At 36.1% G+C, this 16,864-nt stretch overlaps 1 protein-coding gene across 8 annotated transcripts in view; it reads right to left on the bottom strand.

Annotated features, from left to right (window-relative positions):
* Window positions 1-591: 591 nt before the first annotated feature.
* Window positions 592-16,864, bottom strand: part of TTLL7 (tubulin tyrosine ligase like 7) — a 65,628-nt gene continuing 49,355 nt past the window's right edge. For 5 of the 8 annotated variants that reach the window (XM_032117422.1, XM_032117424.1, XM_032117423.1 and 2 more), the window contains 5 exons: window positions 16,162-16,296; window positions 14,380-14,460; window positions 10,423-10,583; window positions 6,113-6,286; window positions 592-2,892 (listed from right to left, as the gene is read on the bottom strand). In XM_032117422.1, coding sequence (XP_031973313.1) covers window positions 2,772-2,892; window positions 6,113-6,286; window positions 10,423-10,583; window positions 14,380-14,460; window positions 16,162-16,296 — 672 coding nt within the window. In that variant the 3' untranslated portion in view covers window positions 592-2,771. Of the gene's footprint in view, window positions 2,893-5,661; window positions 5,781-6,112; window positions 6,287-10,422; window positions 10,584-14,379; window positions 14,461-16,161; window positions 16,297-16,864 lie in introns of all 8 variants that reach the window. The other 3 variants (XR_004241703.1, XM_032117425.1, XM_032117426.1) reach the window with 3 other exon arrangements.

Genomic DNA, 16,864 nt, shown 5'->3' with positions numbered 1-16,864 from the left:
TTATTGATGAACCTTAACGAGGAACTCAGCGCTGCCCGCTCCCCTCTCGCCGCCGGGCGCGCCGGGGCTGCCGCCTCAGGTGCCGAGGGCCGGCGGCGCAGAGAGCGCGCTCCGGGTGCTGCGATACACCGCTACACAACACATTACCTTATGCCATTCGCGTCTTAACTGGGTAAAGATCGACCGCTGGGAACATTTATCAGTGTTCCTCTGCTTCGCATCACAGCTCCCACAGCACTTGAAAACCTGCCCGGGATCTCGTTACACTACGAAAGGCATTGCGGGTGCTGCCCTCACCTCCACGCCTGATGAGTTTGTTGCTGCCCAAGCGAAGCCTGGATGGCGGGGCCAGGATGAGGGGTGGGCAGACCTGCTGCTCAAAAGCCTGCAGGTGCTGCCACAGCAGGGCTTGCAGGAGCTCAAGGCCACTAATTAAGACTTCCCTAGGACCACTGGTCTGATCACAAAGCAAATTGCTGCTGTTTTGCAGAGGAAAGGGGTAAATGCTTCCGCCTACGGCACTACTTGGAGCCGGGCTACAGGTGCAGCCCATAATTCACCCGCAGAGCACACACGCTGGTTCTGAGGAGCTGCAGCAAAGTGTAGCATGACATTTATTGAAGGTATTGATTCACACATTATTAGGAACACATGACCACTTTAGGAAAGGTATCAGAAATACAAATATATTAAGTAATGTCAGACGTAAACCACCATCTGGTCCACTTTTGTACATGTTAAATGTATTCTTTTTCTAGATCTGTCCATAGTATGGTTAGTAGCCCTCTTTCTCTTGGCAGAGTATTCTGTACAGACTGACCTGGCCCAGCACTGGCATTCAAGAATAGAAATCGGTGAAGTTTAGAAAAAAAAAAAAAAAAAGGAAAAAAAGACGTGAACCTCCTACCCTAAAGCTCTGTTTGAGTCTGGCAAGCTTAGCTGGAAGCTGATCTTATCCTTATGGCCAAAAGTAAAATACAATGGAAGCATCCTTCAAGAAGAGAAAATTTACAGCTTTTATTAGGTGTTACAGATAACCAGAGTATGCTTTAATAGTCACTGTATGGACCAAAAGAGATATACAATTAATGTGAACATACTATATTACTGAACTAGTATTACCACAAAAATTAAAAATACTTCACCAGACCAAAAGACTTCTTTGATCTGGCAGTTCTCAAGAGAGTTTTTCAATTGTTTACAAACATTCTTGTTATATATTCTGCAGTTCTAGAGCTGAGGCACTACAGCACAGGCATCAAAAATCTCAACCAAAATCCTAGTTTTTATATATCCTATGACTAAAACTTTTAAAAAAATCATTTCCATACGACTTCAATCTCAAATCTCTTAAGCCTCTTAAATTTGTCTTAAATTGCTGGATATCAAAAAACACTAACATACTTGCTCCTGAGGATAATTAGCCCCCAAATTATTTTTAAAGTATACCTGAAATGCATTGATAATTTACAAACACGTTTCAGGGTTAAATGATTGATAAGTACACAAGTCTTTGGTAAATAATAACTACGCTGTTCTTTACTCAGTTAAAAAACATAATTAATTTTTAAATCTAGATTAACTGATTTGTTTAATAATTATTTCTATAACGAATAAGGCTCACATGGCACAATGCTGGGTGGGATGAATAGCTGTATGTAGCAAAACCTGAATGATGTTTTCAGGCTACAAATCCTGTTAATACTAGATTCCTGCTCTGGCTCATTTTGGTTTTGTGCTGTTCAGCCAGCCCCAGGAATCTAGATCTGAATGAGAGCTTTCTAATGAATTACATTTCCAACATTTAAAGGTGTCAGCAATCTAGAAAATACTGTCTGTTGCAAAGATACATTCTACAGTAGGTACTGGATTGCATGCTAAAAACTACAACAAACCAATTAGTTTAAGTTTGAAATAATACATTACAACTGCAGTATTTCCTAAAAATGTCTGCTTTACCACTTATGCAGTGTAACAGAAAAACTATGCATGCGAGTGCGAGCTGAGGATGAGTGCTTGCTCCCAAAGGAAACCTAAAGGCACAGGATATAGGTAATGTGAATGAAAACCTGGAAACAAACATTGGCTTCCATTTTATTATGAGAATCCAATTAGGAAGTGAATGCCTAAACTGATATTTTACTGTTTGCGTACTAGATGCCTTCACTTTGGCTAAAAGATACATCATGTCCTTTAAGAAAAATAGCAGCATTAAATAGATCTTGTCATTTCAGAGGAGAAGTTAAAATATGTTTGCTTTAGGTTTGGCTTACAGAGTTTTGGGGTTTATTTTAAACAGGTTCAAGAACTGATCAGACTATTTTTGATAACTGTTACAGTTTTACTGTTCTACTAGATTTTTTTAATTATCTGCTTTGTTAAAGAATAAATTACATTTGAGACAATAAATAATATAGTTTACAATAAATAATTTTAAAGTCAAAGTATTGTACTTACAAAATAATGTAATACTGTAATAGAATCTCCAAGAACAATTCCATTTTATATATTCTGCAGCAAAAATAACATTTCTAGTAGGAAGGAATTACTTATAAACCTAGTAAGATCTACACATTCACGTGTGTGTGTAAACAACTTAACAAGGTTCATTATGTTCCCAGAAAAGCTATGCTTTTACAGTAGGTTTTCAGCTAAATTTTATTATAATATGATGGTAGGAAATATTTAACAGTGCTTATGTTTAGCTCCACCACAAATTAAAAAAAAAGAAATTGAGTGCTATTATTTACAAAAGCAATTTTCCTTTTACTTCACAAGTGACTGTATCTGTGTGTGAACAAAATGTTAGGGCGAGGCATTCCGGATGAACTGCAGCTAAGTTTGGATGAGGATGATTTCAGGATGAACAGTGAAGGTCTTGGCAATAAATACCTAGAAAGGATATGAAAAATACAGCAATGTTTACAGACAAAGCAACATTCAAGAGCAAAAGAATTCATTGTTAATGTGCCAGACTTTATAATAGTTGTATGCAGGAAAGTCAGTACAGTAAATGCTATTTATGAAACACAGAGGGCAATAGGCACAAGCTAACTCAGAAAAGGAATCTAAAACTCTGTTTTATGAGGATCAAACATCTTTATAGTCCTTTATGTTTCAAGCCATGAAATAAATAAACAATGGAATCCTGTGTAAACAAGAGAATCCTGTTTAATTTAAACTCGGCAAAAACTGCAAATGAAATTAACCAGCTCATAAAAAGTTAGATTGTAAAAAAAAAAACCTGATTAGAGACCAAAAACAATTTTCAGCTTTGGTTTCCAGCTCTAATGGTCTAAGAAAAGATGTTATCATCACTACTGTAGTACAGGAAGAAATGATCCTACAACCTAGTAATTCACATCGGTGACTATTTACCTTTTAAATTCAGGCAACTTTTATTTCACCTAATAATACAAACAATAGTTTATCATATGCCTAATATTAATTCCTAAATATTTTCATGGTATAATTACCTAATAGTTAGTTGTTGAAGTCAATTAAGTGTGCAAAAATAACATCCATACCAAATCAGAATTTCACAATGAATTATGTCAATGTTAGGATGGATTAACACAACACATTGTACAAATTATTGCTTAAAATTGTTGTGCAGTTCTAGCGAATCATATTGATACATGACAAACAAGTTAAAAGACTGGTCAGACTGATCTCATGGATAGAAACAGTGGCACAGGTCAAGGGGAGACAATCTATACAAGAAAGTGTACACATGTGCTTTGTTTAAGCTTGAGAAAATCTTTATCACCAATATATTTTTTAAACAATTTGTGAAAAAATAAAGTCTGACTTGGAATGGGTTGGTGGTGAGCTTGACAGTTGACTATTTCACCAGACCAAGTCCTACTTTTGCTTGATGATACAGTAAAGAACTCTAATACTTCCCAGAGAATATGCCATGTAATAGATAAGGGCATTTAGAAAACTATAGGGACCTAGTGGTAGACTTTTTTTTTATTTTGTAGCACAGGTTAACTTATTACTTTTTACACAGTTTGATTTTAGCTAATTTTTTTAAGAGACTTTGGTATAGTTTCTGAGCAGTCCTAATGTTTTATTTATTTAGTGGATCTGCAGTTAAGAGATAGAATTGAAAAAGAAATTTGAGAAGTTATTAAAAACTCTGTGGCAGTTTTCATTATCTTTTTATCTCTCCCTGTACAAATAAATTTTCCCAGCTAAAGAGGTATCTATTTGTAAACTGTGAAAGCTTTAGTTTCACAAACATTTGTTTCCTAAACAAAAACAAAATAAAAAATTGGTTTGTGCTCAGAAAAAACAAAGTTCTTCAAATTAGATTTTATAAAGTCTTGAAAAAATTGACTTCTCATACATTTATTAAATTACATTCTGATACCTTCTTGCTCCACACAATTTTATGGAGAGTCAGGAAAACTACTACTAGTAGTGGAGATTCATTAAAAACAGAAACCTAAGTGGAAAGTGAAATAGTGTTGTGGTTCTCCCATTTCTAGAAAAGTAGTTCCTTACCCTTACAATTGTGGGCAGTAACAGACAAGAGCCTTTATTTCCATACGTGTCTTTCATTTCACAGATTCAGAATATCATGGTTAACTGGCATATTGTTGTATCCATGTATAGATGAAACATTTATGGAGACTAATATAAAAACTGTAATTTTGATCAGTCAGAGTTGTCCTGACACTCCATTCCTGATATTTAGGGTACAGAGGGCTTAGATTCCTCTGGCCTATGAAATTTATGAATAACTTCCAGTCAGCATCCAAAGGAATACAGCAACTGGAGACGAGAAAGTTCTCTTGGACCATCCCTTTCATTGCATTCCAAATGCAAGCCTGTTAGCTAAGTACATTAGAGTAATCTGATCAGTTTGAATAGTTTGTGGTTGGTCAGGATGTAAAATTTTCTGCAGTATTAACAGTAAAGGCAATAAAAACTTCAAGGTTTTCTAGTCTTAGCTAATCCAAATGACTTTACCATACTCCTGCTACAGCTCAGTAGATGCTAATATTGAATACGATTCGTTTGTGGCTAACATATTTCTACTTTTGCTGAGATCAAACAAATTCAGTTTCTGCTTGGCTTTAAATTATGTTAGAGTGTCTTAAGATCCACATGTCAATAACACATGGGTCCAGTGTATCAAATAACTAATCTGAGATATAAGTCAGCAATTAAGTCATAAAATAAGTTTAACAGATAATATATCAAAAATTTGTTTTTCACATAATACTTAACTCACAAAGCCCTTCTATGTAATAATATATGTAAGATATTTTATATAAAGAAAGCATTTGTAACTTTATATACACAGTAATTAAAATGGAATAGAATTTGGATCCTAAGTAATTTAAAACTGACATTTAATTCTCCATCTATGACTGTTGAATTGCATGTTGTTGACTGCCACAGATGGAACATTCTCAGTAATCCCTATACTGATAATATCATCACTCCTATTGTATCCAGTTGGGGAACTAAACCAGCCAATGGAGAATCAGGTAAGTGCCAAATAATTCTTTTACTATATGATGCTGTTTTGCAAGGTTTGAAAATATATTTATGCTCTGTAAGATGGAATAATAAAACTTTCATTCTATAGGTTTTGGAAATCAACTTTGCAAAACTGTGCAATACAGTGAATCAGATGGCACTTACCTGACCCTTGGCTGGAGCTGTGCCCCTATAGCATCCCACTGCGCATGTGAAGCCAGAAGTATCTGACATGTTAGGATACCTCTAGGAATGCAAATCTGGAAACAGTGACTTTGAGGGATCTGGGAAGGGGAAGAAAGGAAATTTTCAGTTCACTTTATGGAAAGCCTTTGCTGCAGCTATTTAGGCAGTAGGCAATCAAGAGTTTAATAAGGGTACTTTCACACAAGATGTGTATGTCAAGTTTTCTTTTGGTAGCACTTCATGACTGGGGTAGTGAATTAGAATGATTGAAAGTCATGAGCAAGGGAAATGTTGGGGAGTTTGCTGGGTTTTTTTCTTAAATACAGAGTGAACCAGACTTAAAAGTTTAGTGGTAGCAATATGGACTGAAACCTGTTCCAGTACTATCTTTTATACTTAGAATTTAGAAGGAAAATATTCAAATTTATACCTTGTATCATCCCAGTGGTGGCTCATCCCAGTCGGGGATCCTCTTGAATCTGATGAATGTTTGTAAACTACCAGCAGGCAGTGTTTACAAAGCTGTACTATTCGTTGGCAACACTGGAGTTGCTCAGGAGTCACCACCTCTGAGCCTTTACTGAATATGGTTTCCCAAGAGCTCCTATTATGGAAAAAGAAACAAATTCATGTTCTCTGTCACAAATTGCAATCTAAGAGCTTTACTGCTTTACATCAGATTTAACAACCGAGGAACAAGAGAAAAAGCATGACCTTGCCTGTGTACAGGAAAGGTCTATACCATTTAACACAAATACTGGCAAATGCTGAGTCCAAAACACAAATTAAGAAGTTAATCTTTATATGGGAAATTCCACTGCCATTTTTCACTTGGTTTGTTCTCTAAAGTGTTTACAGAGCCATTACTTAGGTTTAGCATGTAAAGATTTACTGTCACAAAATTGGGTATTTGTCTTACAACAGGAATAACAAAAAACACTCACTCTTTTTAAAGGCTACTGCCTGAACGAAATTATGATATTAAAGGAATTAACAAATGTAATAAATTATTTCTAAATGTCCACATGGCATAATAATACCTTTATTTTAAGTACATGATACCAAGAAACAAATATTAAATTAATTTACAGGAGGTTAGTACATGCTCTGCTTCCTTATCCAAAAAATCATATGACAAGAGTCTCTCACTTTAGTTATTCAAATGCTATTTATTATTTCCTCTGGTCACATGGGGTTGGTTATCTACAATTAAGTGCAACTTGCAAAGTACATCTATAGAAAAATTTCTTATGTTCTCTTAATATGCCATTTTTCTTTGAAAAAAAAAGTTACCAAACCCTAGCATACCAATATAAACCAGGTGTGTTTTAGCACAGACGACTACAATAAATAGTTCTTTGCATACACTTCAACATTCTTGTCTGACCAAATTATAGATGATTCCATCTGTTTTAAAAGGCAACATGGTGCTTGTGAAGACTTTTCTTGGTCAAAATTATTATCCAGCAGCACAGATGGTTTGTAAGCTTGAGGTTTTTTGTTTGTGTATGAAAGAAGCACTTCACAGAGTGAGGAAAATTTCCTGCATCTGGCTTCAACATAGCATCCAGGATGATTTAGCCTTGCCCACAGAGAGCAGCAGTAGATTTCACAATGCCAGTGTATAAAGTTCATCCTTAAAACAAGATCAAAGAACCAGCAAGCTCACTCCTGCCTAGTGAGATTTTTTTTAATTGGGCTGCATTTCACTGTGAGGGTGGTGAGACACTGGCACAGATTGCCCAGGGACATTGTGGATGCCCCAACCCCAACAGTGTTCAAAGCCAGGTTGGATAAGGCCTTGAGCAACCTGGTCTGGTGGGAGGTGTCCCTGTCCATGGCTGGGGGATTGGGACTAGCTGATCTTTAAGGTCCATTCCAACCCCTTAACACTGTATGAGTTCATGATTCTATGATTAGGATGGAATTAAGACCATTAATGACTAAAAGATGAGCTGTATGTGCAGCCAACTGATTGGTCAGCCTGGCTCCTTTGTCTAGATGGTATGTCCCAGCTGAAAACATTCAGTCCTACAGAATTTTCATTACAAACATAATTTTCAATGATGCAAGCATTTCTCCTTAATAATTATTCGTAGTTGTTTAAGAAGTATTGTTTGTATACATCGAAAGTGTTTAATTTCACAAACTTAATAATCACAGAATCTTTTAGCTTGGAAATGACCTCTTAAGATCGTTGAGTCATACTACTACTTTTCCTTAATATATTTTTCTCAATTGTTTTCTGTCTGGGAACTGTCCACATGTACTTTTATATGAAAATTAATCTATTGTCTTTAGTCTTTCCTCATGCAGTCATGTGATGGTTGGCAGAAAGTAGCAAGATGAAGTTCTAAGTATTACATTCATTCAACGGATTCACATTGCTACACATAATTATATTATAATTCAATCCATAAAACTCAGAAATCCTGTAGAAGAAACTTTCCTGATAAATTCCTTAGGTTCTGGGCTTTGAAGTCTGTGATAACTTTTCGACAGTTTAGAGGCATTTTTTCAGTGACAAAAATATATGGCCTGCTGCAACCACGGCTGACTATGAACTAGTGCTATATAGTTACCCTAATAACAAAAGCTGAGTTTTGGAAACATACACATGAATTTTAATGAGCTGTCATATAAATGTGCCTGTGCAACCTCCTCTGTGTATTAGACAGATTCAGTTCATTCTCCATTATACTGCAATCAACAGGGATCAAGAGTTCTGTTTCCTAAGTTTAATTGGTTATGCTGTAAATTTAGCTTCCATACATTAGTAAGAAATCACAGACTCCTCACCAGATACAAAAAAGAGTATTATACTTGATTGTGCAATACAGTCAATTATGTGTTACTCTTTTTATAAGCATCTGAAGTCAACTGGTTCTACTAGTTTTCTCCTATTAGTTTTAATTGTTTATTATACAGTAAAACAAATGTAGCATTATGAAACCCTCTGCATCACCTTTTTTTCACAGAGATTTTCTTTGTTCTTTCTTTTCACTAAAATAGCACATACCTAGCAGAGTTCTAACCAGCAAGAGGAAACCTTAAGGTCATCAGCTCCACTCTTCTCCCAAGATATGTATCTTATGAATAGTGAACATACTACACTCCTTAATAAATTTTCATATAGTAATGTTGTTTCTGAATCAGCACATTAATACCCCTTTCCCAACATGTTTCTCCAAATTCTACACATGTACTAAGTTTATTCCAATCTCTTCCTTAAAATGGCACAATGAACTCATAGGGGAGAGTGATGAGAAGCTGGCCTCTCTGCAACAGAGGTGCTGTCATGAGTTCCCAGTCATGTGTTATATGGCAAAAAGGATGCTTGCAACTGAATAACCAACATATGGGCAAGGTGAAAACAGCTCTTTTGTTTTCTTCCATGAATTCTGTATTAAGTATATAACATGCAGAGTGATTGCTACACATACTGGATATTTATATATTACTTTTACAGTGTTTTTAGAATCTTTTACATAACAACTCCTCTTACAAGGAACTGAATCTTTGTCAAATAATAGCTCCACTTATAATATTTTATGACAACAAAAGAATTGAGCTTATACTCAAGACTTCACACACCTCTGCTAGCATGAAGAAAAGAAAAAACTGTAAAGATTCCTAACAGCTTGCAAAACAACAATCCTTCAGCAATGAGAAGATGACGGGAAAAGACCTGTTGATCTTTTGGACCCCTCAGATACCTCTTATTATTATTATCCATTTTGTAGGGAAACAATTAACAAGGGTATTGTGTGAGTTCTTTACATATGACAAATGACCATATGTGAACAACCTATTGACTTGATTCCTTTGTACATACAATATCCAGCAGCACAATAATTGTTGTAGCTCATTTTCAATACATCTCTCAGAACACCTTATGTAAGCTAATGAAACCGCCTCCCATTCTTTATACATTTTATATACTAACAGAGAAAATGTCCTTTTTTTGTATGCAATATATTTCATATTTAAAAATTTGTATTCTTATTTCATGAATAAATTGGTGGGTGGGAGGAATTGTTTTATACCCCTGATATGACCCCCCAAATCTGTATTTGTACCAATGCCTTCGATTTCAGGAATGTAGATTCTGAAATGCAGGTTATTGAACTTACTTATATGTCCAGATCTCTTCCTCCCCATAACAAACTTGTATTTGCTACCCAAACCAAAAACACCTGCTTACCTCTGGGTGGACATTTCATATTCCACATATACTTAACTTTCTACCAGTATGGGAAACAGTGAATGTAATCAGGAACAAAAATTTGAACTGTTTATTTGTAAATCACAGAGGTGACATTGCATTTGGCGTGAGACGTCAGCTGCACTTATGACTGAACTCTTCCCTTCTGAGTCTGGAGCACAAATAGATATGACAATGATTTCTGTTGATGGCAAATCCACACTTGACACAGTGGCCTTAAAATCATGCACCATCCAGTAAATGAGTTACGGCTCAAATATTTTGAACATTTTTTTTCCTTATTTTTTTTCCTTAGATTATTTTATTTATAAATACATTACTAAATGTTTGATTCCCTTTCTAAAATGGTTGGCCTTTATTGCTAGATTTAATTCTACTATATATCTTAAGCTGCTTTTAAAACAAGTTCAATGTATTGCAGCATTCTAGTGAATGAAAATGAGCAACAAAGTATGCCAGCATTGATTGTAATTGTGAAGTTACGAAGAAGACTAAGAAAAGAAAAATCAGCTTACCCTGAATTACAGAAACAGTTCCATAGGCCTTGACCATGGCTCCAAAGTAAGCGATTAAATACACGGTTAAAAAGACGGTAGAGATGTAAATTTTCAATGTCTGGGGCTTTCCAGACATGCTGTAGAACTGCACGGACACTTGTCCTAACTATATCCAAAACCTAGGAAAGAGCATTCCAAGTAAATTAAAGACATGCTGCAAAACCAAAACCCAGCTGATGGTGGATGCCCTTGCACACACACAGACAGGTATACCTACACATATGACTGCATACCTATACATTCCTACAGATGTCTATGGTTCATTTCTGTGCATTCATCAGCTAACTTTTATTACATATTCTTTCTGTCAAGAACATTTTGTAAAGTCAAATAAAAAGATTTTCTTTTATTACAGAAAAGTTCATTTCTATTTTTTCAGAGTTCAATACTAGCTCATTCAAATGACTGAAAGAGTAAAAAGAAACAAAATGGACACAATTACAAACTAGAAGCAAAATTAACAACCCAAATTGGTATATCTCCTTTTCCCACTCCCTTGTAAAATACCATCTATTTTATAAAGAACTAAAATGTCCTGAAAAACTACAAACTGCCTTGGTTTGATGTCTGTTGAAGCTCAGCGTTACCCAGGGTCAAACCGTATTAGCGTACCTGGCAGGAGACAGTGTAGTGAAATCAGTAGGTAAGAAAATTATCAGCAAGACGTCTAAAATAGGAACATTTACAGACACACCACGGATTTATTACATACAGACTACATTTAAATGCAAGAGCATAAAGGCTGAGCTGCATTCAATATAGTGCTAGACAGCTGCACATCCAACTCATTAGTCCTCATGGATACACCTGTGCACATCCCACTGAACTGGGGCATGGAAGGAAGGTGGGACTCATCATGCCTGCTTTTAAACATCTGGGCATTCTCTTAAGTCAGTCCTCTCTGTTCCCTTCATAATCACTGGAGAGAATCAGGCTCCAGAGTGTCTTGGATTCTGTCTATTTAGATACTACCAATAAGTCTGGGAATAGTTTTGCGACCAAAGTAGTATTTAGGCCCCATATTGGCCCTCTAAATAGAAAATCTGTAAAATCTGTCCTACAAAAAAACCTACAGTGTATGTAACCTATTAACAAAGAAGTCAGTTAAATCAATTAAATTTCCTTTGAAGGAAACACCCTCTCTGCCTCTTCTGCATAACAGCATCTTCCAAAAACCAATCAGACTCAAGTGGGTGGTAAACAGATGAAGGTACTTGCTGATTTGGTGTAAGATTTTCTAAATTAGAAGGTACAATTCTTCCCCTGGAAACTTTCAGGTATGTATGACAAACTGATTCACATGGTGAATCCTGGCTCTCAAAAGGTGGAAGACATTTAGTAGAACAGTAAAGTATGGAAGCACGGTGTGGAATTGCAATTTTTAGGTGCTGCATAACAAACTGATGTTTATAAATAGTCTGGCAGTGAAGGAAATAATGCTTAAATAAACAAAATGCTTGCAATAGCACAAGGAAGCTGTGTAGTATGCCTAATGGGCAGAAAATCTATAGATATCTAATAATGAGAGCCTTAATGAAATACATTTTTCCATATTATTTAAAATGTTATTTAATATGTTATTTCCACGTTATTTCCATCTTTTCGAAGACCTGGGATTAGTCTGCATGCACAGGTTTTGCACTAATTCCCTGCACATAATAACCCAAAGTAAATACAATACTGTCCTCTCTGTTGGGAATCTTTATGAATGCAGGTGTCTAACACACTAAAACCCACACCCATGGCCTCCTCCTCCCAAAGAGTGAGATAGAAAGAGTAAGATATTAAAACCTAAGGGTGCTGATCTCTTTTAGTGACAGCAGGAGCTAAACCCAGGTTTTGGACTGCCCCATGCCTGTAGAACAGGCCCAGACTTTCAGACACTTCCTTAGCAGCATTACCCTTTTGTCTTCATGCTTTGCAAGCACTTTTTCAAATGTCTCGCTGTCCAAGGCTTTCCCACACACATGGCGAGTATCTGTGGTCATACACATCCATCTGAACCACCTCAGTCCCTCAATCACGTAAGGATCAGCCACATATTTCTCTGCAATGTTACACTGACTAATAGTCTCTCCCGGTGTGAAAAAGAACAATTCCACCCTGTATAGACTCTCTCGTCTGAAAGACATAAGCTAAGAACAACAATGCCAGTGTAGAGCTTTTTCTTTTACTGTAGTACCTGGAGTTGAAGAAAACTAAGAACTAAACATTTTAGAGCAAGCCACAGGCTGCCAGGTACTCTGGAAAAAACTTCTTTCCTGCTGTTTTTACTGTGATGATATTGCCAATATGCCAGAGCAGGAAATGTGCCAGTTAATTGTCCTTAATTTGCAAACATGGCAAAAAAAAATCATCCATTTAAGAAAAAAAGACAAGGCATTGCACAAGTGCTGGAACTTCATGAAACCTAAATCTTCATTTTTCTAAGTTAATTTCCCTAGCTTGCCTTCATCTTTCTGTTTAATTTACATCATTTACTTTAACAAAACAAATTATCTAAGTGTAACAGAACAAGATGTTATGAAAGGGCATATTCAAAACACTCTGGTAACCATCAAAACACTTTTAAAGAAATTATGTAAAGTGATGCAACATGAAGGAGTCCTAACTCCTCCCATACAAAAACCTCTTTTCCTTGAAAGTCTTCGAGGTTAAATTTCTTTTTAACATGAATTTATTTAATTGCTTTACTCTCAGCTTGCTTGTGAATGCCTCCTGTACTCATGCTGTAATGACAGAATATTACACACTAAGAATCTGAGTCTAAGTTTAATTTTTCTACATCATGTTGAATAATTGTTAAGCAAATACAGCTGTCAGGGATGAACACAGTGAAATCTAGTACATTGCCCAGGTATTTTCTTCTTGTCTGTTAGAATTTCCCAGTAAGTGAGTGAAGGGGACTGAGACTCTGTTTTGTATTTCACAAAGTTGCGAAAGGTACCTTTGAGACAGATTCCTTACTTGCATAAATATTCTCCACCTTGCTCACTTCTCCTTCACCCACCTCATTGGAATATAAAACATACTTCTTTCAAATCAACAAAAGACATTTGGCAGTCTTCAGCTGCAATGTCATTGTCAAAGTTAATCCGTTTTTATAAACTACCCTTCTAAGAATAACTATCTGATTGCTTGAAGGGATTGAGGTTAAAAGCAGTTTAAAAAAAAGGCAAATCATATCCAGTGCAAGCAAAGATGAAGGGCTCACCAGTGCTTCAGGAATTATAAGTCTCTTAAAGTCGTAAAAGATGTCCTCACAAGAAGAGCAAAAAGTCCACACTTTTGATTGTGCAGTTTTTGCAAGTAACAACCTGGCACATCAATCCTTATCATCCTGACTTTGTACATGTGCCCTTGGTTTAACATGACTGCCAGTCAAATAAAGGGCAGAACCACCCTCTATTGGAGGCTTTCTGAAATAATGCTTCGAGGAGAAAATTCTTTGCTTGGTAGGCCCATTTTTTATTCAACATGATCTGTTCTAATACTGTGGGTTAAATACTCGAACATCCAAGTGCAGTATCACTACTTCTAATGGAGTTTTAATATGCCTGGTCTGAAACTGCTGACTGGTGTAGCCCTTACCAATCAAATCTGCTGAGTGAATACACTTCACAGAATGTTTGCTAAAACTTAGGTATTTAAACACTAGTCATTTATTTGTTTGCTTTTCTTTCAGCAGACTAATTTTTTGAGAAATTGACTTTTAAATTACAATCCAGAACAATCATGCTTCTCCAACCATAGAGCAACATAATTTCCTACAATAGAATTAATGCATATCTATGTTAGTATCAATAACCAGTATTTTGGCATCTCAAGTCACTTCGAGCTACTGCTAAACACCAGTAGAAACATTGCTATGCATCTGCTTTCAATGACCTTACAAAAATGAAATATGTCACTTACTTTTCGTTGCTTTGCTGAATCCAGCTTTACCAACCAATAGGATGACACTTTTGTTTTATGATACTTCCAATTATCCATAATCTGTAGTCATTGTAAAACACAAGATAAAAAATACACATGAAAACAACTGAAAGCTGGTCTTTCATTCATGAGCACTCCTAATGCTTAAAGACGTGAGCATCTTAAAGACCGCCGTGAGAAGTTTTCTCTAAAAGAAATAGCTAAATATTTGCAAATGTATATGGGGCAACATTTGCAAAGATCTATGTGATGCTTCAGTTCAATCCTACCCTCTTTTCTACCTGATTCTGACAATCATACACTACAAAGCAGTTAGAGAGTTGTCTTGACTGACTCAGCTCTGATTTCTTGAGAGTAGCAAGTTCAATAATGCATAACTGCTGATCTATTTAAATAGTGAGGGGTTTTGCTGCATAAGGGACATTAGACATACCTGGAAATCATCCTTTCTATAAATAATCATATATGAACTGCAACACTCTCCTTTCACAAAATCTAAGTGCTACCAAAATAGCTCAAGCTGTGAACATACATTTTTATTCTCATTTTGTTATTTTATCATTCTATTCTACTCCAGACCTTCAACAAGTTCTGGCTCACCAGCAACCAATATACCAGGACTCATTTTCCTCCGTATGAATTATTTCCCATCAGGAACTGGCTGTGGCCAGACGAATTTTAAGAGTTCTGCCATAGGAAGGTGCGTGTCCCACCAGGCTGGCGCCGTGTGAGGAAGCACCGCCAGATGGAGCACTCGCAGCCCCTCGCACAGAACTGCTCACGGGCATCAGAGACAACATTCAATGAAGCATTTTAGTGCTGCTTCTGAGATGTCCAATCTGCTGGCTGTGAATGCTACCTTCCAGCATCACCCAAATCAACCATCATTACAGAAGAACTCCTTTCCATTCCAGTGTAACTGCAGAGATTACTAGAGACATAATCAACATTCTGAAAGCTCACAGAGCTCAGGACATTTCTGGCCAGATAATAAATCAGATAAATTTTAACACACCATGGACTGTGCTCACTACATCAGAACACGGGTGTTAATTTGAATCCTTTCATTTTTCTTCTAAACTGGTAAGAGAACTTCTGTCTTCATTTTCTTCTTTTCCATCCTCTTAGCTTCTTTGCATTAAATACTTAAAAGGTATTCAGATACCACATAATTTCTTCTTACATATATTAAGTATTGGGGTTTAATTGACCTTTAGTTGGGCATTGTTTCACATGTCTTTAATACCAAACTACAAGGCTCAGGACAATGCTGGATGTGAGAAAGGCTAACTTGGTAGACTACAGGAGCCAAAAAGCATGTGACTGGTGTTCTTTATGACCCTCAAAGCTCCATTCTGCCTGCAGCATACCATTCTGAGTTCTGTAGTATGCCTGCTTGTGAGCAAGTTAAACAGGTCAGGATCTGTTTTAACAATATCAGATGAAATATGAATTGTAACATTCTTCTCAGCTTACTTAAAAGTTTGAACTTCCTCTACAATGAAAAACTGAATTTTCCTAACCCTCCTGCGTATTTCTCATATATTTTATAAGGACATAGGAATGTTTTCAGTGCTGCTCTTTTAAGGTCAGAAAGTATGCAAAGCTCCAAGCTTTCAAAATCTTTTGAGTTATCCTGAGTTCTGGAAGTTTTAGAGCCACAGGAGCTAATGAATCATAGATCAAGCTTTTTACTTTCCTTCATTTCAGTAGCCTAAACAGTGTCTAGACTGTTCTTCTTTCTTATTTATAGATACTTACATCTTCTATAATTAATTCAGATTCTTCATTTGTTTTTCCTGGGAACTTGATTCTCAAGTCATTGATAAGGAGAAGAGTCTCTTTTGTCAAAGCAATTTCTTGCTCTTTTGTTTTCTGTTGCAGCAAAGACTCACTCTAAAAGCCAACACGAAGCAGAGGAAAACATTTCAAGTGTGCCATTAAATCACTTTACAAAGATGTTTGCTTGACAAAAAAAATTCTAAGTAGAGTGACATAAAATATATTATTAAAGTGCATAGACATGTATCTAATACAGAACTAATATATATCACTTACCTTAATGCATCACCATTACTTAGTGTTGCCAAGAAATCCAAGAAAAACAGTTTAAATGTGAGTTTGTTTGAAATAGAATAAACAAACACATATTCCATATTTATGGTGCCCACAATTTAAAGAATAAATTTGAAACTGAGATCTCAGACTTTGACTTTATACTCAACATAATGAAAAATATTATTAGTCATAAAAAAGCATCCTTTCAGTTCCTCACTTCAACAATTTAACATAAACTGGCAACATATCACAGGGCCAAGATTTCAGGAAGCATTAAAAAGGACACTTTCCTTCTACTTTAGTCATTAAGGGGTCTGACAGTGTCTTCAGTTGTCCAGAGTTTTGTTTAAAATATCAGTGCTTTTTACACCAACACTAATCTGAACCCCTACAGTGCTTGCAGAAG

Source organism: Corvus moneduloides, chromosome 9, assembly GCF_009650955.1.
Source record: "Corvus moneduloides isolate bCorMon1 chromosome 9, bCorMon1.pri, whole genome shotgun sequence".
Lineage (NCBI taxonomy): Eukaryota > Metazoa > Chordata > Aves > Passeriformes > Corvidae > Corvus > Corvus moneduloides.
Note: the sequence above shows the minus strand (reverse complement) of the source record. Positions and strands in the feature narration are given on the sequence as shown.